The 25,854-nt window shown below is 42.4% G+C and overlaps 1 protein-coding gene across 7 annotated transcripts in view; it reads left to right on the forward strand.

Moving 5' to 3' along the window:
* Positions 1 to 20,969: 20,969 nt before the first annotated feature.
* The window catches only part of GOLGA4 (golgin A4), a 131,826-nt gene continuing 126,941 nt past the window's right edge, over positions 20,970 to 25,854 (forward strand). For all 7 annotated transcript variants that reach the window (XM_034991944.1, XM_034991946.1, XM_034991952.1 and 4 more), the window contains exon 1: positions 20,970 to 21,328. In XM_034991944.1, coding sequence (XP_034847835.1) covers positions 21,257 to 21,328 — 72 coding nt within the window. In that variant the 5' untranslated portion in view covers positions 20,970 to 21,256. The remainder of the gene's footprint in view (positions 21,329 to 25,854) is intronic.

Consider the following 25,854-nt stretch of genomic DNA (forward strand, 5'->3'; position numbering starts at 1 on the left):
GGTTGTGATCTCAGGACAAGCCAGTGAAGGAGGGAGTGAGAGAGGGTAGGAAAAGGGAAGAGACAAGTAGTCTCAGGCAAAGTCTATCCTTGGCCTGACCCGTGGGAGGTTCTGGATCTGCACAGTCTTATATGGTAACCTACATGTAGCTATTTACATTCACACTAATTAAAAGGAGTTAAAATTTAAAATTCAGTTTCTTAGTCTCCTGTCAAGTGCTCAGTAGCCACATGGGAGCTGGTGGCTCCCATACTGACCAGAGCAGACAGAAGCATTTCCATCATCACAGAAAATTCTACTGGACAGCTCTGTGGAGTGTAAATGATAACACACAGTTGCCCCACCTTGATGCTCTTGCACTGCAATGTTGGTCAGTCATTGCTGCCCTGCGGGGAGTGGTGACGTAACCCCTCCAGGGAGATCCAAGGAGGTGGCTCCTGTCAGCCAAGGGCAATTCCCCAGGGCAGAGCACGGAAGGTCGCAGCACCCACAGCCGCTCCAGATTGGCCATGAGGTAAAGGGACCTAAGTGAAATACCAACAATGACTACCACCGTGGTGTCAAGCAGGCATGAGCTGGGATGCAATACTTGTGGTAGATGATTAGGCTAATCCAGAATCTGGGAATTCACCATCTCCTGGGATTACTACTAGGGAGCACCTTTGGTCCATAGCCACCCCTGGGTCAGATGTGTACCAACTCCAGAGATACTCAGATTTCAGGGGAGACAGTGGAGGCTCAGATAGCAGCCTCTAAGGGAGAAAGACACATGGCCCAGTGAGTAAGACCTACAAAAAGTGCCCGAGTGTCAAAGAGGGGTGGTGACTCTGCACAGAACCTGGAGCTCCTGCCACATCTAGCCCCTGTGCCCTACTAGAAAGAACATGAGGGTATAAATTCTTATTAAGTTCTCATTATGCTTCCATAACACGTTTTCCTATGTTTTGCGTCTGTCTACTCTTTGTTTACCTCTTCCTATGACACCATTTTTGTAATGCCATCTTCTATAAAGAGAATAGCAGATAATTCAGTCTTTTATCTTGCATGGTTTATCAACATGTTTTATCATTGCTGCTTTAGAAACATTTCTTTTAGCTCCACAGTTTGTTAGGGAAAGTGACATATCCGTACCTTCCTCTTCAGTTCCTTGATCAGGAGTTAATGCCTCTTGAGGGGAAAGTCCTCAGATAACACAAGCCTGTGATTTCACTCTTCCTTGACCTCCCAACAGCTGCTGCCAGAGTGGCCGGTCTAGCTCAGATCAGGTCTTCACTGTCCTGAGCACCTGTTCCATCACTGGTTTGGCCCCTGAAGGCAGGGTGGTGGTGTGGAGCAGGAGGCGATGGCGTGAGCCTAAGTCATAGTCACCCCTGAGCAGGAAGCAAAGGAGCTTCTCATTCCAGATTCTTCTCCTTGGGTCAAAGATAGAACCCAGAGACTAAGTGACCGCAGTGGTGTTCTATTCACCTTCCCTCAGTGCACAGCAGCCCAACTTCCAACTGTGGGCACCTGTAACTTTGTCTGAGGGCTGTACTCTGGCCACTGAAGGCCATTTTGCTCACCTGTGTGGGAGGCTGCAGGTGTCCAGAAATTGCTGTCCTTCCCCTCACCCAAACCCTGCTCCCCACTAGTCTTCAACCATTGATTAATGGAAGTTAGTGTATAAATACCAAAGCTCCTCATCCCTTGGATAGGATACTTGAGTGTGAATCTACATGGGCTCCAAGTGCCCCATCATGATTGAACTTCAGTCGTCCTCATGGTAATTGGCTCGATAATGTCTGAGCTCCCTTTATTTGACTGCCTTTCCCATACTGTCTCACTTCCCTCTTACTGGTGGTTTTTGTTTGGTTGGTTTTTTTTTTTTTTTTTAGCTCCTAAATGAACTACTTGTACTTGAGTCATTGTCTCAGCATTTGCTCCCGGGGGAACCCAGTGAAGATCCTAGGTAAAGTCCACCAGGCCAGTTGTCACTGGGGACTGCTGCCCAACCTGAGCCCTTGGACCATCATCAGGGCACAGGGGCTGGAGGGGAATGTCTTGTCTCCACCTCTGCTGAGTAGTTAGTTTTAATCTGGAGTGAAGATTATTAGCAAGTGTATGAGGCATACAACATGCCAGTTGCTCTGTATCACTCCCCCGCCCCCATCACTCTTATTAGTTATAAAGCTGATACTTTGTTCTCCAACTCCTGCTGTTTATCTCTAGGTGAGCTCAGAACTTGAAAGGAGAGTAGGAGGTTATTAATTGAGTCTCCTGAAACTGTTGCAATAAGCATGGTAGAAAGGTAGCAATTCAGGATGAGCAAAATCCAGGTAGATGGGTCAGAGGGTGGCTAGATGCTGGCCCCTGGCCTGAGGGGTGGAGCAGATCTACAGCCACAGAGGAGGAGGCAGAATGAGGTAGTAGGTGGCATACCAGAATAAGAATTCAGGAACGGAGACAAGGCAAAGCCAAATAATCAGAGCACTCGGGGGTGCTGGGGATGTGATCCTTTTGATGAGACCAGAGCTCATTTATCAGAATTGGATCACTGCATCCAGAGTGGGGTAATATCATCCGTGCTGATGCATAGCTTATGGGGCCTGAGCTAGTCAGATGCCTCCTGTATCAGGCTATGATTAGACCTGGGGGCAGGAGGCTGGGCAGCAGCTGTGGGCAGAAGAGAAACAAGTAAGGAAACAGGCTGGTACTGATCCATTCTGCAACTGGATATTTAAAAGACTAGCTCAATTCTCTCCTTCTTGTCTGTAAAGGGGCAATACTGTGCTTTGTTAAGCCGCAGAGAGGAAAATGCCATTCTTTAGGCTCTTTTCTCAGATTTTGCAGACGTTGACCTTAGAAAGCTCTCTTGCTTCGCTTGTATCTTTCATCTTCTCTGCCAGGGTTCATGAATCATGAGGGGACCTTGGCTGCTCTAAATGACTTCAAATCTGTCCTGTTCCAGACAAGTTAGAGGGCAGGTATATAGGTCAGGGCTCTGTCAGTTACAAGGGATAGAACCTAGGGTCTCATAAAATGGAACTGTGGACTCGTTGCCAGTAGGACTCTCTCTCCATCCAGTTCTCAACACTGTTTGTCCTGCTTTTCTTTGCATGTTCATCTTATTCTCTCCACACGCAGGCGTTTAAGACACTTTTAATCCCCCAGCACCTTTAATCCCCAAGTTTACCAATGTCAGCAGAAAGGGCTCTGTGTTCCCAGGAAGGACACTGACAGGTGCTGCCTAGACCTTATGCCCATTTCATGGCCCAGCATATAACAGGCAATCGGTAAATATTCTTGAATGAACGAATAACATTATCATGGCCCATGTGGTGGATATAGTCCCATTGTTATATATTAATAAATTGTAGTTGATGTTTCTATCTCAAGATACTGGTTCATGGGGCGCCTGGGTGGCTCAGTTGGTTAAGCCACTGCCTTCGGCTCAGGTCATGATCCTGGAGTCCCGGGATCGAGTCCCGGGATCGAGTCCCGCATCGCACTCCCTGCTCAGCAGGGAGGCTGCTTCTCCCTCTGACCCTCCCCCTTCTCATGCTCTCTCTCTCTCTCTCATTCTCTCTCTCAAATAAATAAATAAAATCTTAAAAAAAAAAAAAAGATACTAGTTCATGTGCACGCACTTGCTTCCCAGAGATGTCTGCTCTTGGAGTGTTGAGGAAACAGTCTCTGAGCCTGCAAGGCTGAGAGTTTTGCTAAATCCAGCACGGTTAGTAAATGCCACCCTGGGAGGTCTCCTGGACCACAGTCTGCTCTACTTTCTCAGCTCTCAGTCTGGACTATGCTGTTGATGGAATTTATGCCTGTTGCTCTTTGAATCTTCACACTGAGAACTTAGCTATGAAACATAGCTTTCAAACTCATCTTCACAATATCATTGTGAAGTCATTGTCAGATAAGGTCTTACTGTCTCTACTCACTAACTAGGAAAGTCCAAGCATACATTGGATAGGTTGGTATTTTCCAGGATTTCTTTTCCAGAATGTGAGCTCCTTGAGTATCCATGAAAAGGGGTTCCATAGTCAATTATGATTAGGAAATCTTTGATCAATTCACAATGCATGTTAGTATATTAAAGGTTCTGAAAGAAACTACAATTATGAAACCTATATGAACTGAGCTCTTTTTAACGTTGAGCAAAAAGATTTTGCAAAACTATTGGATGCTCAACCTTCTTGCATCCATCTTCTCTTGTTGCCTCCTGTTTTCCCCGACTATCTCTTTCCACCTAAAACCAGTCCCTTCATCTATGCCCAGCATCTTATCTCCCCCCGCCCCCATCCTCAGGAATCTTCTTTTCTTTTTTTGCTGCAAGAAATCTTTTATTGTTTCCATTTGGTCCAGGGCTTGGGAGGGTTCCAGGGTGGTTAAAAAGCTGCAGGGAGGGGCGCCTGCCTTCGGCTCAGGTCATGATCCCAGGGTCCTGGAATCAAGCCCCGCATCAAGCTCCCTGCTCCGCGGGAAGCCTGCTTCTCCCTCTCCCACTCCCCCTGCTTGTGTTCTCTCTCTCGCTCTCTCTCTGTCAAATAAATAAACAAAATCTAAAAAAAAAAAAAAAAAAGCTGCAGGGAGAAGCTCGGGCAGAAACCCTGACACCAGGGGGGATACCAAAGGGGCCACTGAGCCCCCAAAGCACCTAGTTATGCTTGCAGGTGAGCCTTATAGAAGGGATACTCACCCACCCAGCGTGGGGGCTGGCCAGCCTGCAGAGGTGTGTCAAGCGGTTGACCATCTTCTTGATGAGTTTCACCTCCTCATCTAGGAAGCGGTTCTCTAGGAAGTTACAGAACCCACGACATGCAGATCCAGAAGGGCCTGGTTCACGTTCTTCTCCTGGACCATAGCAGCTTCCCTGGCGTCCAGGCTTTTACCACACTTATCCTGGGATGGCTTCTACATGTCCTGGAAGAGGGCACAGCCCCTGCTCTTACGGTTCTCCTTGGCCAACTCCAGGAATAAGTGGCTCACGTTCTCCAGAGCCACATCATTGGGTCGAAATAGAAGCCCAGAGAGAGAGGTAGGGATGGGAGGCCCACAGACGCATGTTGACAGGTGGTTCACAGCGGTCTCCACCTTGCTGGTATAATTGTGACAAATCTGGGAGTTCATGGTTGGTTGGCAATAAAAAGCTATGCACACACACACACACATGCACAACGGTGTTCGCTGATCCCAGAGGCAGAGGATGGCTGAGACGATGGGATGGCTGGAAGAGAGGTTGGAGGGTGGTTGGAGGCTGAAAGAAGGCATGTTCCTGGGTCCCATCCAAACACTTGAAGCAAGAGATAGATCTGGGGGACCGCCAGGGTGCATCCCCTTATCTCTTTCAGGATCAACACCTTCTCCCTCCTGGATCTTTCCAATCAGCATTTCCACAAACTCAAGAGCCTAAATCCTTGCTTTCAATGTGGTCAATGAACCAGCATCCTCAACATCACCTAGGAGCCTGCTACAAATGCAGACTCTTAAGCTCCACCCCAGCCTGCTAATTGTCTGCAGTTTAACAAAATTTCCAGGAGATCTGTATGCACATTAATGTGCTCTAAACCACAACCAAGATTCTCCGGTAAAAATGCAAATCAGATCTTATCTAATCTCCACCAGAAACATCCTGTTCTCCCAGATTCTTTCCCACCCTCCCTCAATTCCACAACTGCTAATTTCCTAAAATGAGTTTTCCAAGGACCTTTTTTGGTAAACCCTGGGCAGTCATTTGTCCCAGCTTTGTGACAGCACCTGACTCCCTTGCCCTGTGAATTTTGCACTATGTGATCAGAGTACAGAGTCCACTTGAGGATTTTGAGCTCTGATTTGTTGCAGAAATGACATTCTCAGAGTCAGTCATTTTCCAGTTTGTTCTCAGGTATACTCTCCACTCTTGATATTGCAAGGGGCCCACCCTACAACTGTATTTCCAGGCTCCCTTGCCCACTGGGTGCTGCCAGTGGGAAGCACTGGAGGAAGATTGAGGGTGGGAGGAGAGGAGTGTCTCCATGGAGGCGGCACCACTTTTGTGGTTCTGGTCCTGCTCCTGGACTCTGTTAAAACTGCCTCCTGCCCTTGGTCCTCCAGCCACAGGGATCATAAGAGCTCCCTGCTCTTGCCAATCTCTCTTTGGCCTCACCATCCCTAGTTTGGCTTTTTGATTTTCCCAATACTTATATAACTATTTCCCCACACCTGTGATGAGTTATGCTTTCCTGAGTGGGTACTCTGACTGATACATGGAAGTATCAGAAAATGGAGGTTGGGGGGAGGGAGGACATTTGAGAAATAGGCAAATTCTTTTTCTCTCTCTCTCTTTTTAAAGATTTTATTTATTTGAGAGAGAGAGAGAGGAGGGACAGAGAGAGAGGGAGAATCCCAAGCAGATGCTGGCCGAGCACAGAGCCCGATGTGGGGCTTGATCCCATGACCCCAAGCCCATGACCCAAGCTGAAATCAAGAGTTGGACACTCCACCAGTTGAGCCACCCAGGATCCCTAGAGAAACAGGCAAATTCTATTTGACTCGATAGACAACCTTGAAGTCCAGGCCCATGTAATGGGGCCCAGGAGGCAATGACAGCATATTTGTGTCATGAGTTCTTACCTACCATCACTCCAATAGCACATTCCTTTGAAAGCTAATGTCCTCTACTCTGGGGCCTGTGGGAAAGTTTTATGAATAGGGAAAAGGGCAGTTACAGAGGACAATCAATCTCCCTGCACATGAGTGACTCTGGTTGTAAGTCACAAATAAATCAGTGCTGCTGTGTAGTTGCCTGGGGCGCGGTCAGAGGAGTGGTCCCACAACAGAAACCTCTTCATCTGGGAACAGGTTGGGGACAACTCTCTTGGCTGCATGTGTAACTGGTCTGGGTTGGACCAGCTGCTGAGTTGTCATAGTTGGTGGTTGGGGCCTATTGTCAAATGTCAATATTTTCACAGTCATCCCACATTGCCGAGCTACAGTTCACCCTGGCGTCTGTCCCTTGGCTCTGGGAGGACAGGCAATTCTTTCATACATAATGGGAAAAGATACAAGAGAGACTGTCTTTTTGTCTCAAAGACTGTTCAAGTAGAAGGCCAGTGCGCTCTGAATAATGCCCTTTCAAATGGAAGAAGAATAGAATTCTAGAATCACGTATTCCTGGAACAGTTAGAGATGGCAATTTACTGAGTATGATTTTTGCAAGAAGATTCTGTAATGAAATGTAAGCCTCAAAGTCAGAAATAAATAGTGTATTTACTCAGAATATTGCATGTTTGTATGTGTATGTATATGTATGTTATCACCCTTCAAGTGTCCCATGATCAAGATGACAATTATACTATGCCTGGAAATATAGACAGAGCTAAAGCTGAGAGTGCAGGGCAGGTAGGAATTGCACGCATAAGGACACTCATCAGCCAAGGTGTTTCTCCACTCCTTTTCCTCTGGAGGTTAAACCAGGAACTGCCGGTCTTGGGCACTCCCCTTGGAGAGCTGCTAAACAGGTGTGTGGGGTGTGGTCTAAGGTGAGAGCACTCCTGGGGGAAGGAATGCTTCTTTACCTTTCACAAACTGAAGACACAGCTTAACCTGGAGGTGGGGCAGTAGAGATTTTGGCTGAGACTAGAGGCCCCAACTATGTGCCCAGTGTGAGGAGAGGTGATCCAACATACTCCTGGCTGCCATGGGAATGACGGAGGGCAGTTGGGGTTAATTACCCCTGGTAGAAGGTGGGCACCCATGGTTTCTCCTCTAAAAGTCTAAAAGGTGCAGCCGGGAGCATCCCAGCCCCTCACAAATGTGGGACACTTGTTCTTTTGTCCCTGAAACTCAGGCCCGATTCTTTTAATAATGCCTCATTGACTTTGATTTTATTCATCTCTTCCTATAGGAGCCTCATTCCTGCAAACCCTGGTTAAGATACACATCCTTAGCTTTTGTTGAAAACAAATTTCCATGGTTAGGAAAATGTCAGTTAAAAAGTCTGTATTTTTTAGCGTTGGTTTTTTCATTGTTGTTTGTTTTGTTTTTGTTTTTTTTAGATCTAATTGGCTTTATTAAGCAATTCATGAATCGGGCGGCATCCCATCTAGCCAATAGAGAGATGCTCCCTAGCTCCGATTTTCTTAAATTACAAGTGTGACCCTTTACAAATTGATGACAGAAAAAGCCTTATTGTTTACGATCCCCTTCCTTCTTCCTAAGGAGGCAGACCCTAGTAAACCAGAAGTTCTTCTGTTTGCTCAGTTCCAAATCAACTTCCCTGTAGCAATTGCCTCTCCTGCCCCTGAGGACAGAGTTAAGTGATAGATGTGGGAATGCAAGATTAGCGAGGTGGGACAGAGGGGGCCCTACTTCAGGAATGAGACAGAAATGGCTGGAGGCCCAGGCAGAGGAAGCTGAGCCAAACCGGGCTGACCTATGCAGGGGGAGATTAAGACATCCACCCAGAGTGCAGCAGGTAGGGTGGTTTGGGGAGAAAAGATATGTTTAATAAAGTGATTCAGAGTAAAATAGTGTGCACTAGAATGTGTAAACCGTAACCTGGGTTCTCCTTAGAAAATCTAGATTTTGGAAATTCTAGATTCTGAAGTGAAACATCCAGTTTTTGCTATTGCATAGAGAGGAGCCTGTTTTACTTTGGAGAGTCAGTTGAAGTGTATATTGTTCTGAGATACAGGCAGGAAGGGGACAATGCCTGCCTCTGGGGCTCATCCACATGGTTATATATAAAATATATGTGTATATTATATATACATTTTAAATATTCAAAACATACAGAAACACACAAAGTAAAAAGTGAAATTTGCACCCCCCCCCCCCCCCGTTTTAATGGATTATACTGTTCAGGGTTAACCCATCCACAACTAATAGTTTGGTGTGTATCCTTAAGTATTTTTCCTAAGCATTTGTGGACACATACATGATTGATTATTTGGTTCAAAAAGAATTCGAGGTTGAAAACAATTTCCCTTTAAAATTGTGAAGATAGCATTCCATTGCCTACCTCTTTTTGAATGTGTTAAAAGTAATTTTTGGATAGTTAATACATGCTTGGGATATGAATTCAAAAGATAGAAAAGCATATGAAGGTAAATGTCCTCACCATTGATACTTCCAGCTACTTAGTTTCCTTCACTGGTAATAACTACCGCCATTGGTTTTTTATGCATCTTTTGAGATGTATTTTGTGATATCTATGCCTTTATAAATATATATACATGCATATATGTAGAAACATATGAAGTTACCGTTTTTGAAGTTAAAAAATCAGCAATTTCATGAGACTCAACATAACATATATGTATATACAGATACAAATTTTTTTGAAGATTTTATCTATTTCCTAGAGAGAGAGAGAGTGCATGAGCAGGGGAAGGGCAGAGGGAGAGGGAAGGGCAGAGGGAGAGGGAGAAGCAGACTCCTCGCTGAGCACAGAGCTGACATGCGGCTCAACCCAAGGACCCCGAGACCATGACCTGAGCTGAGGTCAGACGCTTAACTGACTGAGCCACCAGGCGCCCCACGAATACAATTTTTAATGCCTCTAAAAGTAGCATGATGTATATGGTGTAGTGCACTTTGATACCTGACTTAACAAAAAATCTTGAGATCTTCCCATATTCGTATGTATAGAGCTGCCTCATTTTTAAAAAACTTTTGTGCCTATTATTTTCATGGTAAACTATTATTATTTTAAAACTTACATACAGTAAAATTGAATTTTACTTTTGGTATACAGTTCTCTGAGTTTTAACATATGTGTAGATCTGTATACCCATGACTATCATCAGGAAACAAATATTTCAAGCCTATCCATGTAAGCACTACCAATAGCAAAGATAGAGTGCTACCCTCAGTTACCCTAGGATCTTCCCTCAATTTCCCCTCCTTGTTGCAGTGCCTTTTCTACACCCCAAGACAATATTTTTCTTGACTTCCAATGCCATAGATTATTTTTGCCTGCATGAAATCACATAGTATACATTCTTTTGTTTGCCTTCTTTTGCTCATTATATAAGATTCATTCTGTTGCCATGTGATTACTACAGAGCAATGCATTGCACAATATTTCATTATATTACGGCATTTTTTGACATGCAGAATTAAGAAAAAACATTTATATAGATTGATAAATTCAACTTTGTTTGTTGTAATGGTTTCTGGGTTTGTGTTATATGTAGAAAGGCCTTTACCACTCCAAGATTATAGAATAAAATATTATAGAATAAACCATCCCATGTTTTCTTCTAGTGCTATAATAATTTCATTTTGTAGGTGTGAGGAATGAATCCAGCTTTTTTCCCCTTCAAGATACTGACTTATTATCCAACTACTTCTTTAATCCTCACAGGAAATGTATGATGGATATAATTATGTGTCTTCATTTTGCAGATGAAAAACTGAAACAGGGGCACCTGGGTGACTCAGTTGGTTAAGTGTCTGCCTTTGACTCGGGTCATGATGTCAGGGTCCTGGGATGGAGCCCCGCATTGGTCTCCCTGCTCAGTGGGGAGTCCGCTTTTCCCTCACCCTCTGCCCCTCCCCCACTCATGCTCTCCCTCCCTTTCTCTCTCTCCCTCTCAAATAAATAAATAAAATCTTAAATTAAAAAAAAAAAGAAAAAACTGAAACAGAGAAGCAAAGTAACTTTCCCCCATCACAGAATAATGTGAAGCCGGGGTTTGAACACAGCCAGTTGAGTTTAATGTCTGTGTGCCTATTCCTTAATCCTACCCAGCCTTTCCCTATGGGAGGAATCTACCAACACAGTATCTTGAATATAGGGCTTTTTTGTTTTTCCTGCAACACAAACACAGTATCCAAATGTTTGCAAGAGTGAATTCGTTTACTTAGTATCTGATTATCAAGTAGTTACTTAGTAAGGAGCAAGGAATTTGCCACTTCTCACCTTTATTCCCTCAACCCTTCTCTTTGTTACCAAGACCTCATTCTTGAAATGATTTTTTTCTCAGCTCAGTGTTGGGCTTTCCCTTCAAAAGATTCTTCTCATTAAATTGCTGCCATCAGCTGTGTAAACAGTCCCAGGACATGTTATGTAAACAATTATAAAACTGCTAAAGATGACATTGAAGTTTTAAAAACTGAGCAGGGTGTGTCTCAGAGAAGAGAAGGAAGTGTTAAATTTATGACAGTTGGGAGGCCAGGATAAATAGCAAGAAGGCCTGAGGTCACTTTCCAGTTCTGTCACCGAGATCATATGACTTTAGAAGACTTATTTTTTTGCTCTTCTTTGTGACTATTTGTCAAACAGGGGCAATAGCAATGACAATGTAACCATTCACTTTCCCCTAGTTTACTTACTTTCTGCCTACAATAGGGATTAAATTAAAAACAAAGATACCCCCAAAAAAATTATTTAAAGAAAAGGCCTTAGGCAGAAAAGTAGGCTAAATTCCCGAGAGTCATAGTCTAAGTTTAGACAAAGATTTCTTTCATGGGAGGCTTCCCAACTGTTTTATAACTATACTTTACATAGACATGCAATGTTCTTTTGCAAAAGTAAATATTAAAAACATAATATGTTTTAAAGTGTTCTCATGAAGTGCATTAAAACAGTGTAATGGAGTATTTCAAAGTGTTCCAGATCTGTTTCTCGCTACAGCCAAATTGTGTGTGTGTACATATATACATACCAATACCTCTACCTACGTATCCCCCCGCCCCATACAAATCTGGTGTGTGAAGAACAACACAGCTGTACCACGTTCACATTTGAGGATAGTGCTCTGCATGTACAGAAGGAAAATATGTCTTTTCTGACAACCAAGAAAGAATTTATTTTAGTGAGCACACTTCGGTGCCGATCAGTAAATCATTTTGGAGCAGAGTTGGAGAACACAGAGAAATCAATGTCACTGAGAGTCGGTGCCTCCACAGGAACGGACCCAGAGGTAGTATGGGTGGTGATGTGCCATGGACTTTAGAGCCACGAGAGCTCTGGGTTCAAATGCTGCCCTACCATGTCCAGGCTGTGTTACTTTGCGTGAGATTCTTAACCTCTCTGAGCTTTAGGTTTTTAACTTTTATTTTAAAAATTTCATACAGTAAAATTCAGTGTTTGTAGTGTATAGGTTTTTTGGGTTTTGAGAAGTGCACGGAGTTGTATATCTACCACCATAGTTACGATATGAATTCTTTCATCATCCCAAAGATTCCTTCATTGTGCCATTTAATAATTCCCCCACCTCACCTCCACCCGTAACCCTACTCAGGTCCTAGAAAACACTGATTTGGTCTCTCTCCCTATCATCTTGTCTTTCCAGAATGTCATAGAAATGGAATCATATATATGTATGGCTTCTTTTGAGTCTGACTTCCATTGCTTACCAAAACTTACTTGAGATCCACTCAGGTTGTTGTGGGTATCAACAGTTGGTTCTTTATATTTTAGAGTACATAGTACAGTAAAATATTTAGAGTATATTTTAGAGTACATCCATGGTATGGATGTACCACAATTTGTTTATCCATTCACTGGCTGAGAAACATCAGAGTTTTGATAATTTGTGTCTTTCGAGGAATATGTCCCTTTTTCTACATTGTTGAATTTGTTGGCCTAAGCCTCTTTGTGGTACTCCCTGGTACCACCTGTGGAATCTGTGGTGATAGCCCCTCTTTGATTCCTGATACTGATAGTGTTTTTCTTTCTCTCAATGAGTCTTACTAGGGACTTATCAATGTTATTAATCTTTTCTAAGAACCAAATTTTAGCTTTGTTGGTTTTTCTCTATTGTTTCTCTGTTTTCTATTTCACTGATTTTTGCTCTTATCTTTATTGTTTAATGCCTTCTACTTACTTTGGTTTTAATTTTCCCCTCTTTTTTCTATCTTCTTTTTTTTTTTTTTTAAAGATTTTATTTATTTATTTGACACAGAGAGAGAGACAGAGAGAGAGGGAACACAAGCAGGGGGAGTGGGAGAGGGAGAAGCAGGCCTCCCGCTGAGCAGGGAGCCCGACGTGGGGCTTGATCCCAGGACCTTGGGATCATGACCTGAGCTGAAGGCAGATACTTAACAGCTGAGCCACCCAGGCACCCCTTTTTTCTAACTTCTTAAGTTGGAGTATTAAATTATTTATTTTTAATCTTTTCCTTTTCTAATGTAAACATGCAATACTATAAATCCTTCTAAGCACTGCTTTAGCTGCACTTCACAAATTTTGATATTTTCATTTTCATTCATTTAAAACATTTTCTGATTTCCCTTGAGTTTTGTTCTTTGACCCATCACTTATTTGGAAGTTAGCTGCCTAATTTCAAAATAGTTGGGGTTTTCTAGATATCTTTTTGTTATTGATTTCTAATTTAATTCCTTTGTGGTCAGAGAATATGCTATATGATATTAATCCTTTGAAATTTATTGAGACTTGTATTATGTATTAGCATATGGTCTATCTTGGTGAATGTTCCACGTGTACTCAAAAAAGAATGTGTATTCTGCAGTTGTTGGTGGTAGTTTTCCAAAAAGATCAATTAGGCAGAGTTAGCTGACCCAGATTCTCTATATCCTTACCTACTTTTTCATCTACTTCTTTTATCAAAGACTAAGAGAGGTATCTTAAAATCTCCAACTGTAATTGTCCTTTGATTTTAGTCAGTTTTTGCTTCATGATTTTGAAGCTATGTTATTACATAGAAACATATTTAGGATTATGTCTTCTTGATGAATTGTTTCATCAAAAAGATGAAATCTTTTTGTTATTTTGAAATGTTCCTTACGGGCGCCTGGGTGGCTGAGTGGGTTAAGCGTTCAACTCTTGGTTTTGGCTCAGGTCAAGATCTCAGAGTTGTGAGATCAAGCCCTGCATCTGGCTCCACACTCAGCATGGAGTCTGCTTCAGATTCTTTCTCCCTCTGCTCCTCCCCTCCCCCTCCCTCTCTCGAATAAATAAGATCTTAAAAAAAGAGTTCTTTATTTTTGTAATATTCCTTGTCTTGAAGTCTATTTTATTTGATATTAATATAGTCATACAGCTTTCCTATGATTCAGTTTTGCATAGTATATTGGATTCTCTGGTGCATTTTTCAAATGTGCTTTCAGAACTGAGGCACTGGGGTGCCTAGGTGGCTCAGTTGGTTTAGCGGCTGCCTTTGGCTCAAGTCATGATCTTGGAGTCCTGGGATCAAGTCCCACATCAGGCTCCCTGCTCAGTGGAGAACCTGCTTCTCCCTCTCTCTCTGCCTGCCTTCTGCCTACTTGTGCTCTCTCTCTCTCTCTGTCAAATAAATAAATAAAATCTTAAAAAAAAAAAAAAGAACTGAGGCATTAATTTCACCAGCAGCTAATAGTGTGGCTACAGATGGCTCACAGCTGTATGTATTGTCCCCCACCCCCACCCGTTTCCCCTCTAACAGGTTCTAACAAATCTCCTGTAAGTAAATCTCAGAGTCTGTTACCAGGGGATCTTGATGTGTGATATACAGTATGTTCTTTTCCATGTTTTTATTATTAACTTATCTGTGTCTTTATATTGAAATCACATGCCTTAAAAACAATGTATAGTTGGATCTTGTTTTTCCATTCATCATGACCATCTCTGCCTTTTCGCCAGAGTATTTAATCAATTTATATTGAGTGTAATTTTGATATGATTGGGTTTAAGTCTACCATCTTGCTCCTTGTTTTCTATTAGTCACATTAGTTCTTTGTTCCCTTTTCTTTTCATTGCTGTCTTCCTTTTGATTACTTGAGTTTTTAGGATTGTATTTTATATCTTCTAATGGGACTTTAAGTTAAATCTTCTGCTTTATTGTTTCTTTTTTTAGTGGTTGTTCTAGCTATTACAATATGCATCCTTAACTTATCACAGTCCAAATTGAATTAATGTTGTACTACACATATAATGTGAGAACTTTACAGCAGTATACTTCCATTTACCAACTCTTCGTCCTTTGTGCTACTATTATCATAGATTTTACTTCTTTGTATGTTAAAAACTCCACAATTTATGGTCATGATTTTTGTTTTAAGCAGTCAATTTGATTTTTTAAAAAAAGATTTTATTTATTTATTTCAGAGAGAGAGAGAGAGAACATGCAAGCAGGGAGAAAGAACAGAGAGAGGGGGAGAGAGACAATCCCAAGCAGACTCTGTGCTGAGTGTAGTCTCCAACCTGGGGCTCGATCCCACAACCCTGACTGAAATCATGACCTGAATTGAAATCAAGAGTTGGACGCTCAACTGACTGAGCCACTCAGGGGCCCCAACAGTTAATTTGATTTTAAAGAAATTAAGAAAGAAAAAAAATAGTCTTTCACATTTATCTGCATATTTGGGAGCTCTTCCTTCCCTCTTGTATATCCATCTGGTGTAATTTCTTGAGCACTTCTTATAATACAAGTTTGCTTGTAAAGAATTTTCTCAGCTGTTTTTTTTTTTCAGAAAATGTCTTTGTTTGCTTTTGTTATAGATAAATGCTTTCTCTGCATTTTTTAGTTTGTTTCAGCATTTTAAAGATGCTGTTCCATGAAGTCATTATTTTTGTTTTCTGCATATAACATGTCTTTTTTCTCTGGCTGCTTTTTAAGGTCTTCCATGCTGTTGAGAAGAATAAAGTGGCATACTTTCAATTCTCAAGGGACACTTTGAAGAGGATGGGCTGGAGTGCCACAGTCTACCATGGATTCTACTACTGGAAACTCAGTCCCCTTCCCATGTGGTATTATTTTAGTTTGAAGAGTTCAGAGTGGGATAAATGTAGAATTAAGGAATACAGAGTCTCCAACATTGCCTGGATGTTGAAGGAGCATGGGTCAACTTCTGTGGGTAAAGGTAAAAGTTTTCCTAAAGATCGGTAGCGATTTGCAATGTAGAAGCTAGAAGAGGATGCTCCAGCAGAGTGGTCCTTATGGACAGAGATAAGGGAAGAAGATTAAGATCTGGGAATGGATAATTTCAAGTTATATCCTATCAAGGATATAATTTTTAAAAAAAATTTTTCTTTTTTATTTTTCAAAGTAATCTCTACACTCAACATGGAGCTTAAACTCACAACCCCGAGATCAAGAGTCACACACTCGTCTGACTGAGCCAGCCAGGCACCCCAAGGTTATAACTTTTGAAGAGTTTTTTTTTTTCCTTAAACTGTGGTAAAAGTTGTATTTAGCATATAGTGTTTTTTTGTTTTCATTTGGGAATATAGTTGACATAGAGTGTTACATTAGTTTCAGGTGTACAACTTGGTGATTTGACAAATTTATATGTTATATACGTTTAGCACAAGTGTAGTTACCATCTGTCCCATTATATAGCTATTACAGTATCATTGACTGGATTCCTGATGCTGTGCCTTTTATTCCCATGACCTACTCACTCCATAACTGGAAGTCTGTATCTCCCACTCCCCTTCACCTATTTTGCCCAATCCCCCGCCCCCTATTTAGCATATAGTTTAAATTTCTTCCTTTAATATGCCATAATTCCTTTAGTGTTTTCCAGTCTGCTAATGCATTTGATAAGTCTGCATGTCTTTTTTTTTTTTTTTAAGATTTTATTCATTTATTTGAGAGAGAAAGTGTGAGAGAGAGAAAGCATGAGAGGAGGGAGGGTCAGAGGGAGAAGCAGACTCCCCGCTGAGCGGGGAGCCTGATGTGGAACTCGATCCTGGGACTCCAGGATCATGACCTGAGCCGAAGGCAGATGCTTCACTGACTGAGCCACCCAGGCACCCCTGCTAAGTCTGCATGTCTTGAGTAGGGCCGTAATGGAAGGAAATGAGAGCTGGGTCCATAAGGATATTTGGTATCTCCCCCAAATGCAACTTGTTTTTCTCCTCCCTCCTGATTCTCATCCTACAAAGTCCCTTAGAGGTATAGCATCAAGGTACCCAGGGAGACTGCAGTCCTGATTTCCAGACTGAGACCAATAACAAAAACAAATGAAGAGCGTTCTCATGGTGGAATGGGATTTAGGAGAGACTTTAAGAAGAACCTTGGAAGATCAAGGAACACTCTATTTCCCCATATTTACTTAGAGGGAGTTGTCCCTTAGGGGAAAAGGAAAAGCTATTATCTGAGTTACATGAATTTTATAATATAATCTGAGAGATCTATAATAACATATATACTTGTGACTGAATTTTAACTTTGCTTTTAATTAAATGGAAATCAAAATACCATTTGTTATCTTTTTATTGTCAAAAATTTTTTAAAATATAGAAATGGGGGCGTGCCTGGGTAGCTCAGTCAGTTAAGCGTCTGCCTTTGGCTCAGGCCATGATCCCAGGGTCCTGGGATCGAGCCCCACCATCGGGTTCCCTGCTCAGTTGGGAGTCTGCTTCTCCCTCTCCCATGCCCCTCCCCCCTGCTTGTGTGCTCTCTCTTTCTCCAAGAAATAAAATCTTAAAAAAAATGGAACTGGGCATTTCCACTGTGGATAGAAACATAAATTGGTATTGGGGCACATGGGTGGCTCAGTCGGTTAAGTGTCTGCCTTCGGTTCAGGTCATGATCCCAGGGCCCTAGGATCGAGCCCTGCATCAGGCTCTCTGCTTAGTGTGGAGTCTGCTTCTCCCTCTCCCTCTGCCCCTCCCCTCTGCTCATGTTCTGTCTTTCACTCTCTCTTTTTCAAATAAATAAATAAAATCTTTAAAAAAATAAAAAAAGAAACAAATTGGTATTCATTTTGGAGATCAAGTTGGCATTAACTATACATAATGAATGGATTCTTCAACTACCTTTCTGGGAATCCATTATTTTCCACAGAAACATACACAAAAGTACACAAACATATTTATAAAGTTGTTCACTTTAATATTGTTTAATAGCAAAAACTGGGGAGAAGTGAAATATCCATTAACACATGGAAACCGAGACATCAATCGTAACTACTTTATCCATAGTATAAAATACTATGCAGTCATTAAAGTGACTGAAATACAGGTACTGATTGGAAATGATATTCATGGCGTGTTAATTGAGAAAAGCAAAATGGAGAATATGTATGATCCATTTTTAATAAAACAAATTAAAATTAAATTAATAAAATAAATTAAAACTACAAATACATAGATAATTACATTTACACATCTCTATATTTTCATTAATACAGAAACAAAATGGAAAGAATACAACTAAATTATTAATAGGGGTTATTTGGGGGGATAAGATCATACAGTTGACCCTTGAACAATGCGGGGGTTAGGGGTACCAACCTCCCGCATAGTTGAAAAATCTGTGTGTAACTTTTGTCTCCCCCAAAACTTAACCAATAATGACCCGCCTACTGTTGACCAAAAGCCTTATTAAATAGTCGACTAACATGTATTTTGTATGTTATATGTATTATAGACTGTATTCATACAATAAAGCAAAGAGAAAAGAAATCATAAGGAAAATACATTTACAGTACTGTATTGTATTTACTGAAAACAAAATCCATGTATGATTTCACCTGTGCAGTTCAAATCTGTGTTGTTCAAGGGTCGACTGTACTTTTGTTTTTGTTACAGTGAGTATATGTTACTCTTGTAAGAAAAGATAAAAATACAGTGTGATACATACATTAAAGCTTGTAAGATTGAAGTTGTAGAGAGGGGAGCATGATTAAGTCCACTGATGTGTGTGTGGTTTTAGGGATGGTGTTAGGAAATGCTTGAAAGGGAAGATGACATGTGGGCAGCATTATCAAGGAGAGATAAGAAAGGTGGAAAAAGAAGAAATGTACAAAGTCATGGAGGATTATAAGTATACTAGATTCATTAAGGTGTTCAAAGCTACTATATATAACCTGGGGACTACAAAAAGAAAGGTAAGGAGGTATACAAAAGCCGGATGTGCAAGGGAACCACAAGTTAATTTGAAATTTCTGGAGGTTTCAAGTGTGAAGTATGGAGAGGGGTAGTGAGAGAGAAAGCAGGAGTCAGGCTGCTAAGGGTTTCTTGTACTCCTTGGGAATTTGAATAGTGTCCTGCAGAACAAGGAGGTCACTGATGGGGTTTTGGCAGGACAGTAACATCAGCTATATAGAAGATTGATTGGAGAGAAGCCAATCTGGAAGCTGGAAGATCATTTAAGCGGTGAGATGTAATGAAGATTGAAACTAGCTAGTGGCAGGGTGAATAGGAAAGAGAATGGATTTGAGAAATATTTCAGAGTAAAAGACAGAGGGCTTGGTGATTTGCTGGATATGGGTGAAGAATGAGAGGAATGTTTTGACTAACTTCAACAGTTTTCACTTGCGTAACTGGGCAGATGGAGATGACACCAGCCAAGGCAGAAAATACAGATGGCAAAGCAAGCTTGTGAAGAGGAGAAGATGCAAGAGGGTGAGAAGAAACACAGAAGGGGCAAATTGGGATGGTGATGGTAGGGGGTGTAGTAGGAGATGATTTCAGTTTCAGACAAGTTGAATTGAGGGGCCTATGCACTATCAAGAGAAACTGTTCAGTAGGCAGCTGGATGTATTAAGACTAAGTAATTCTGTAGAAATTTAGTGTCAGGCCCTGTACCAGGCACTGGTTGAGTTGTATAACAGCCATGGTTTTTGCCCTCCCGAACCTGACAGCCTAATGAAGATGGTATGATCTGCAGCTCAGGGGAGAGGGTCTAGGCTAGAGCTCTCAACACAGAGAGGGAGAGTGTTAAGAAGAGAAAGAAACTCTTAGAATTTTTAAGTATCATTTACTATGAACTATACTCTAGGCACATCAAACTTCGCAACATTCCCATGAAATATTATTAAAATGTTATAGATGAGGAAAACGAGGAGCAGAGAATTGAGACTCAGAGGTCACAATCTGGCCTTTGGGCTGAATTTTATTCTAAGAGCTGTTTTGCTGCAGTGATTTAAAAATACCTCTGGATGAGTTTGCACTACCCAGTTTGTTACTTTCCCTAATTCTCCATTGTCTTATACCATTTGTGTGTCACTCATAATCTTTCTGCTCCCTTCAGGCATTTGACTTTGTACTATGTGGCCAAAGGTCATAGTGCTACTACTTTCTCGGTAAATATGTAGGTGTTCACTATGAGATAAGAGAGGACTTGGCCCAGCTGTCAATGCGGTGTTCAGACTAGGCCCTGTTCTGGCTCTACTACATTTAGGGATCAGGCTATGGGATCTTATAGAGGAACTGGCTAATAAATAAAATTTGCTAAAATGTGAAGATCAGCATATATTCTCTCAGGTTCTGATACACGAGGCAATGTGAAGCAATTTGGTATAGCATGCAGAGGTAGTTGCTGAGATGGATATGGGGGTTCACAGATGGCCCAAGTTCAGGGTGTTGGAAGAATTAAGCACATAAACATTAAACTCTCTAGGATGATTGCAGATGCAGACGCTTGGACCTTTTGGAAATTTGTGTATTCCATCAGCTGTGAATTCTTTTAACATCCCCAAGGACTTGGTACTTTAATAAGGACTTTGGAATGAATACGTGAACATATACGATTTCGGTTAAATGAAAAATACAGACAGATGTCCAAACGGTTGCGATTTTACAGTATCGTCCTGGAACGTCTGGACCCTGGAAGTCTGTGTCAGGCACTTCTTGAGACCTCTGGAAAAGTCCAGGGAAGGAAAGACGGCCCCTCTGGGGAGTAGTAGGAGTACCAGGCACTGACGATGCAGACTCTTAACTACAAATACTGGACAAAAGTACACCATCCTTCAGAGCGCAAAGCAGGTTCCCTGGACACCCGCCTTCTCCCACCCCAGGCGCTCACACAGGCGGCTCTTCACGGTGGGCCTGTCCACCGGGCCGTTTAAGAGGAGCAGCACCCTCCCCGCTGGACTCTGCAGTGCCGAAGGGCGGGTGTGCGTCACTGCAGGGCTCACACCAGCCCTCGCCCCCGCTCGGCGGGCCGCTCCGCACGCAATGAACTGGAGCAGCGCGGAACGCGGCGTACTACTCGCGGGTGCCGCGTTCGGGCGCGACACCCCGAGCGCGCATGTGCCGGCGCGACTTCGTGCTTGGCCCCTCCGGCGCTCCGTAGAGCTCCCTTGGCGAGTTCCACGTAGGCCGCGCAGGCGTCTTTGGCACACCGTTCACCTGCTGCCGTTGTCGCCGCCGCCGCCGCCGCCGGGGCTGGATGGGGGGCATAGGCCAACCAGTGGCACCCAGAGGAAAGAGACGCGGCGGCGGCGACGCCGACACCCGCAGGACGAGTGTCTCGATCCGCCCGCGAGCCCAAGGAGGAGGCGGTGAGGCCCGGCGCCTACGGTCCCTGGTGTAGAGAGGCCGCCGTCGCGCCGCGGCCGGGTCTCCCTGGGCGCTCGCCCCTCAGGTCGCACACTCAGGACCCCGCGCTGCACCATGTTCAGGAAACTGAAGCAAAAGATCAGCGAGGAGCAACAGCAGCTCCAGCAGGCGCTGGCCTCGACTCAGGTACTATGGCCGCTGCTCTCGTCTAGTTCCCGACACCCCTTGACACAGCTTCGGGGGCCAGGAGGAGGGAAGGTTCTTCCGTGACCCTTGACCTGAGAATCTCCCCCAAACTCCGGACTGGGAATGAGTCCAGGGCGGCCCGGGTCCTCACTACTGGGGACCCGGGGCACCCATCCCCAAACTCCATGCAGGAGAGTGGGAGGGGGTGGCCGGATCCTTCGGGACGTCTGACCTCTAGTTTTCCCCCAGCGCACGACCCTGGCCTGAGAATAAGTTAGAAGGGCTCCGATCTTGCATGACTTTTGACCCCTATCGAAGGTTCCCCCACCCACCCGAGACCCCAACTCAGGAGTGAAGGCGGGATGGGAAAACCTGGGTCCCTTGCAATATCTGACTTCTTGTTTGAAGTTCCCTCTCCCATCATGACCCGAGATTGAGTACGGAGGGATCTGAATCCCTCTAGGCTCCCGACCCGTTACGGGGGTCTAATGTCAAACCGTGGTGCAGAGGTGCGGGCCGAGGGTCGAGCCATTCCAGGCCAGGCTGCCTGCCGGAGCGTTGGACCTGAAAGAGGTGGCAGTGTGGCCAGCGTCCAACGCCCGAGGCTGTCACGAGTTAGTCACTTCGCATAACTTGGTTGATCCCGGACGGGCGTAGGGACAGACAGTCTGAGGCCAAGCCGGGGTTCTGCCTATCCCCAGCTGGGCTTCTGCTTCTTCAAGAGTCTTGTTCAGTTTGTTTTTTCATGAATGCTGTTGCTTCAGGAAATGACAGTTTCTAGGAAAAAGGGGGCGTGTTAGCAGTGTTAATTTAAAGAAACAGTCTGCTAGACACCAATGAGAATGTGTGTTTTGGTGCTCGCAGCACTTGTCTCTTGAGCAAAGATGAGGGCTTCTGCTAAATTTCTTCCCAGCCTTTCTCAGTCTCAACAGATTGAGCAATTCTCACTCTCTCAAATTTTAGAGTTTCTGTAAGAAAGGCTGAATTTTAATTAATTTGGAGACATTTAAAAGTAATTTTAAAAATACATTTTTCTTATACAGCTTTTAAACAACTGTTAAGCAACTAACAACTATTAAATCAACTATTGCATTAGAACAACTGTCAACTATAAATTGAAGTTGTTCTCTTAAAAGCTAAAGCTCATGTAGAGTAAAACTGCTTGAAATACATTGGAATATGACACTGAAAGCTTGTTCGTTCTCCTAAGTAAAATGTAAATAGTGATTAAAATTTAGATAGTAAATACCTTACTTTTCATACTATTTACTGCCAGCTTTTCTAACTTTACAAAACACATTTATTTAAGAAACAAAAAACTTAAGAGTGAGGTAGAGATGAGGAATGTGGGGAAACACCATGTTGGCGAATGTGAAAGTTACATTTGGGAATGTATAAAATATTGATCCAAGATTCCACCTCTAGAAATTTATTCTAAGAAAGTTTAGGATGGGGTGCCTGGGTGGCTCAGTCGGTTAAGTGTGTGCCTTCGGCTCAGGTCATAATCCCAGGGTCCTGGGTTCCAGTGGGGCATAGGGCTCCCTGCTTAGTGGGGAGTCCGCTTTTCTCTCTCCTTCTGCTCCTCCCTCCTGCTCATTCTCTCTCACTCTGTCCTGCTCTCTCTCTCAAATAAATAAATAAAGTCTTTAAAAAACAGTTGAGGATGTATTAAAGATTTAACCTCATGGATTTTTATTTCAGTGTTGTTTTAATAGGTAAAAACTGGCTAAAAATAGAAAATTGATTAACAGGTTGTTTAAGATAGTTGGTTATTATGCAGCCTTAAACAAAAGCCAATATTTATTGGGCTCTTACTATGTGAGAGGCATTTTGCTTTGTATTTTACACGGATCATTTTATTTAATTCTTACATACACCAAAGAGGTAGATACTTTTACAGATGAAGTGAGGTTCAAAGAGATTAACTTGCCTAACACACCTTTTGTTAGAACCTGCAGGAAAGTAATAATAACATGCAAAGATATTTGTGTTAAAGGACAGATTAAGAAGCAGCATGTCAAGTGTGATCCCAGTTTTGTGGGAAAAAAATATGATATAAAGTATTTATGTATTTTTAATTTTTTAATTTTTTTAAAGATTTTTTATTTATTTGAGAGAGAGAGAGCATAAGCAGGGGGAGCAGCAGAGGAAGAGGGAGAAGCTGGCTCCACACTGAGCAGGGAGCCCCATGTGGGGCTTGATCCCAGGACCCCGAGATCATGACCTGAGCCGAAGGCAGACGCTTAACAGACTGAGCCATCTAGGCGCCCCATATGTATATAAAGTATATTTATATACAGGCAATGAAAATAGTTTAAGAAGGAAGTGCTCATGAGATATCATGATTGTTTTTCTTATAATGTTTCATTTTTCTTCATGAAAATGAATTGATTTTGTGCATTAACAGAGAGAGGTGGTTTTTAGAATAGTAAAAAAGTTAACGAGCTGACTAACGTATTAGGTGAGACAGTGCATCTGGATCAAATAAAATCACTTTGTGTATAAAAGATTTAAAACTTTGACAATTATGTATAATATGTATATCAAGAAGGTAAAAGTTGAATTGTTAGTGATCATCTACTCATAGAAACTTGATTCTGTTTTGGTCTCAGATCTTCAGCTATTATGAATCCTTCAGGATGAGAAGTTCTGGATTATTGTTTTCAAAGTTAAAGATTTTTTTTCAAGGGTGAATTAAAAAAACAAAAACCCTTTTTTGATGACAATCCTTTTGCAACAGATTACACGTATCCTTGTCTTCTTAAGCAAAGGATCTTGAATTTGTATAATATTATCATTTCTTCATTTTTGAGTATAAATTATTTTGTTTTGAAGGCACCATGCCTCAAGAATTTACCTGGGTGTGAAAGACATTTCCCTTTTACCCACTCAAGAGGATTTGTTTGTTCTTGGTCTGTTTTTTGTAATTTTGTAACCTCTGTGTCTTTCTTGTCTCTGCCTTTGAACTGTTGTGGGCTTTGAATCAAGATACATAAGCAGCTTATTTTTTTTAAGATACATAAACTTATACAATTTTGTGTGAAATAAGGGCAAGTACCTGAGGGATTCTTTAGCACAGTGTAGTGTATTAATACAAATTTTGAGTGTTTGGAGGCCTTTGTGTGCATACTTTCTGTTTCTTAGCTTGCTTTTCATAGGTGTGGTGGCCTGAGAGGTATTTTTCCAATAGATTGAGTTGTCAGGCATAGATAATTCTGGGATAAACCATTTGCATCACAATATTTGTAAAACTTTCCAGCAAAAATAATAATGATATAATATAGGGTTCCTTAAGGGTTTGAAAACATTCAATAAAAACAAGAAATAGCCTTCTGATATTCCCCAATCACTTCTATTTGGTTGGTACTAAGATTATTTGCACCTTTCCTTGGCAAATGTTTTAAGTAATTATTTATTCAACACTGATGATGACTTGAAGCCTAATCACTAATTAAAAATGAAGTTAAAGAATTTTTTTTTTAAGATATTTATTTATTGAGAGAGAGAGAATGACAGAGAGACAGCACGAGAGGGTGGAGGGTCAGAGGGAGAAGCAGACTCCCTGCTGAGCAGGGAGCCCGATGCGGGACTCGATCCCGGGACTCCAGGATCATGACCTGAGCCGAAGGCAGTTGCCTAACCAACTGAGCCACCCAGGTGCCCGAAGTTAAAGAATTTTAAAATAAAGGTTCACTTAATTATTATTGTTATTATTTGTTTATTTATTTATTTTTTAGAAGTAGGCTCTACGCCCAGTGTGGAGTCCAGTGCAGGGCTTGAACTCACGACCTTGAGATCCAAACCTGAGCTAAGATCAAGAGGGGGATGTTTAACTGACTGAGCCACCCAGTGCCCCCACTTATATTATTATTATCATCATCATCATCATCATTATTTATTTATTTTATTTTAGGAGAGAGAGAGGAAGAGTACATGCATGAGGTGGGGCAGGGAGAAGAGGGAGAGAGAGAATCTTAAGCAGGCTCCACACCCAGCACAGAGCCTGACCCAGGGTTGATCTCAGGACCCTGAGATGAAATCAAGAGTCAGAAGCTAAACCGATTGAGCCACCTAGGCACCCGACTTACATTATTTTTTTAACAATGAGTATCTATTTTGGATTCTTAAATTCCTATGTGGTGTCTGTCTCGATTGGATGGGGGCCCCCCAAATGTGGGGCATCCTGATCAGGTGGGGGCCAGTGGCATGGGCAGTGAAAGGATTCACACAAGGCAGAACAAAGGAGATAGAAGTTTATTGAATACACCTCAAAGGAGTGGTTGGCAGGACAGCAAAGCAGACTGTTTGCAACGAGGCAGTGAGTGGGGACAATATAAGCAGGAAGGTGAGGACATATGGGGACGTAGGGAATTTTCCCTTTTTTGGTACCTGTTCCTGGTTGTAAGTAGCCCATTGGTCAGTTAGGGCCTATGGATATTTTGAGGTGGGTTGCCTGATGGGCTTGCCTGTATTTAGGTAGGTGGTCGCTGTGGGCCTTTTTGCCTTGATCAAGTTTCTGTTGCTGA

This window comes from Mirounga leonina, unplaced genomic scaffold (genome assembly GCF_011800145.1).
Source record: "Mirounga leonina isolate KUSES-001 unplaced genomic scaffold, KU_Mleo_1.0 Mir_115, whole genome shotgun sequence".
Taxonomy (NCBI): Eukaryota; Metazoa; Chordata; class Mammalia; order Carnivora; family Phocidae; genus Mirounga; species Mirounga leonina.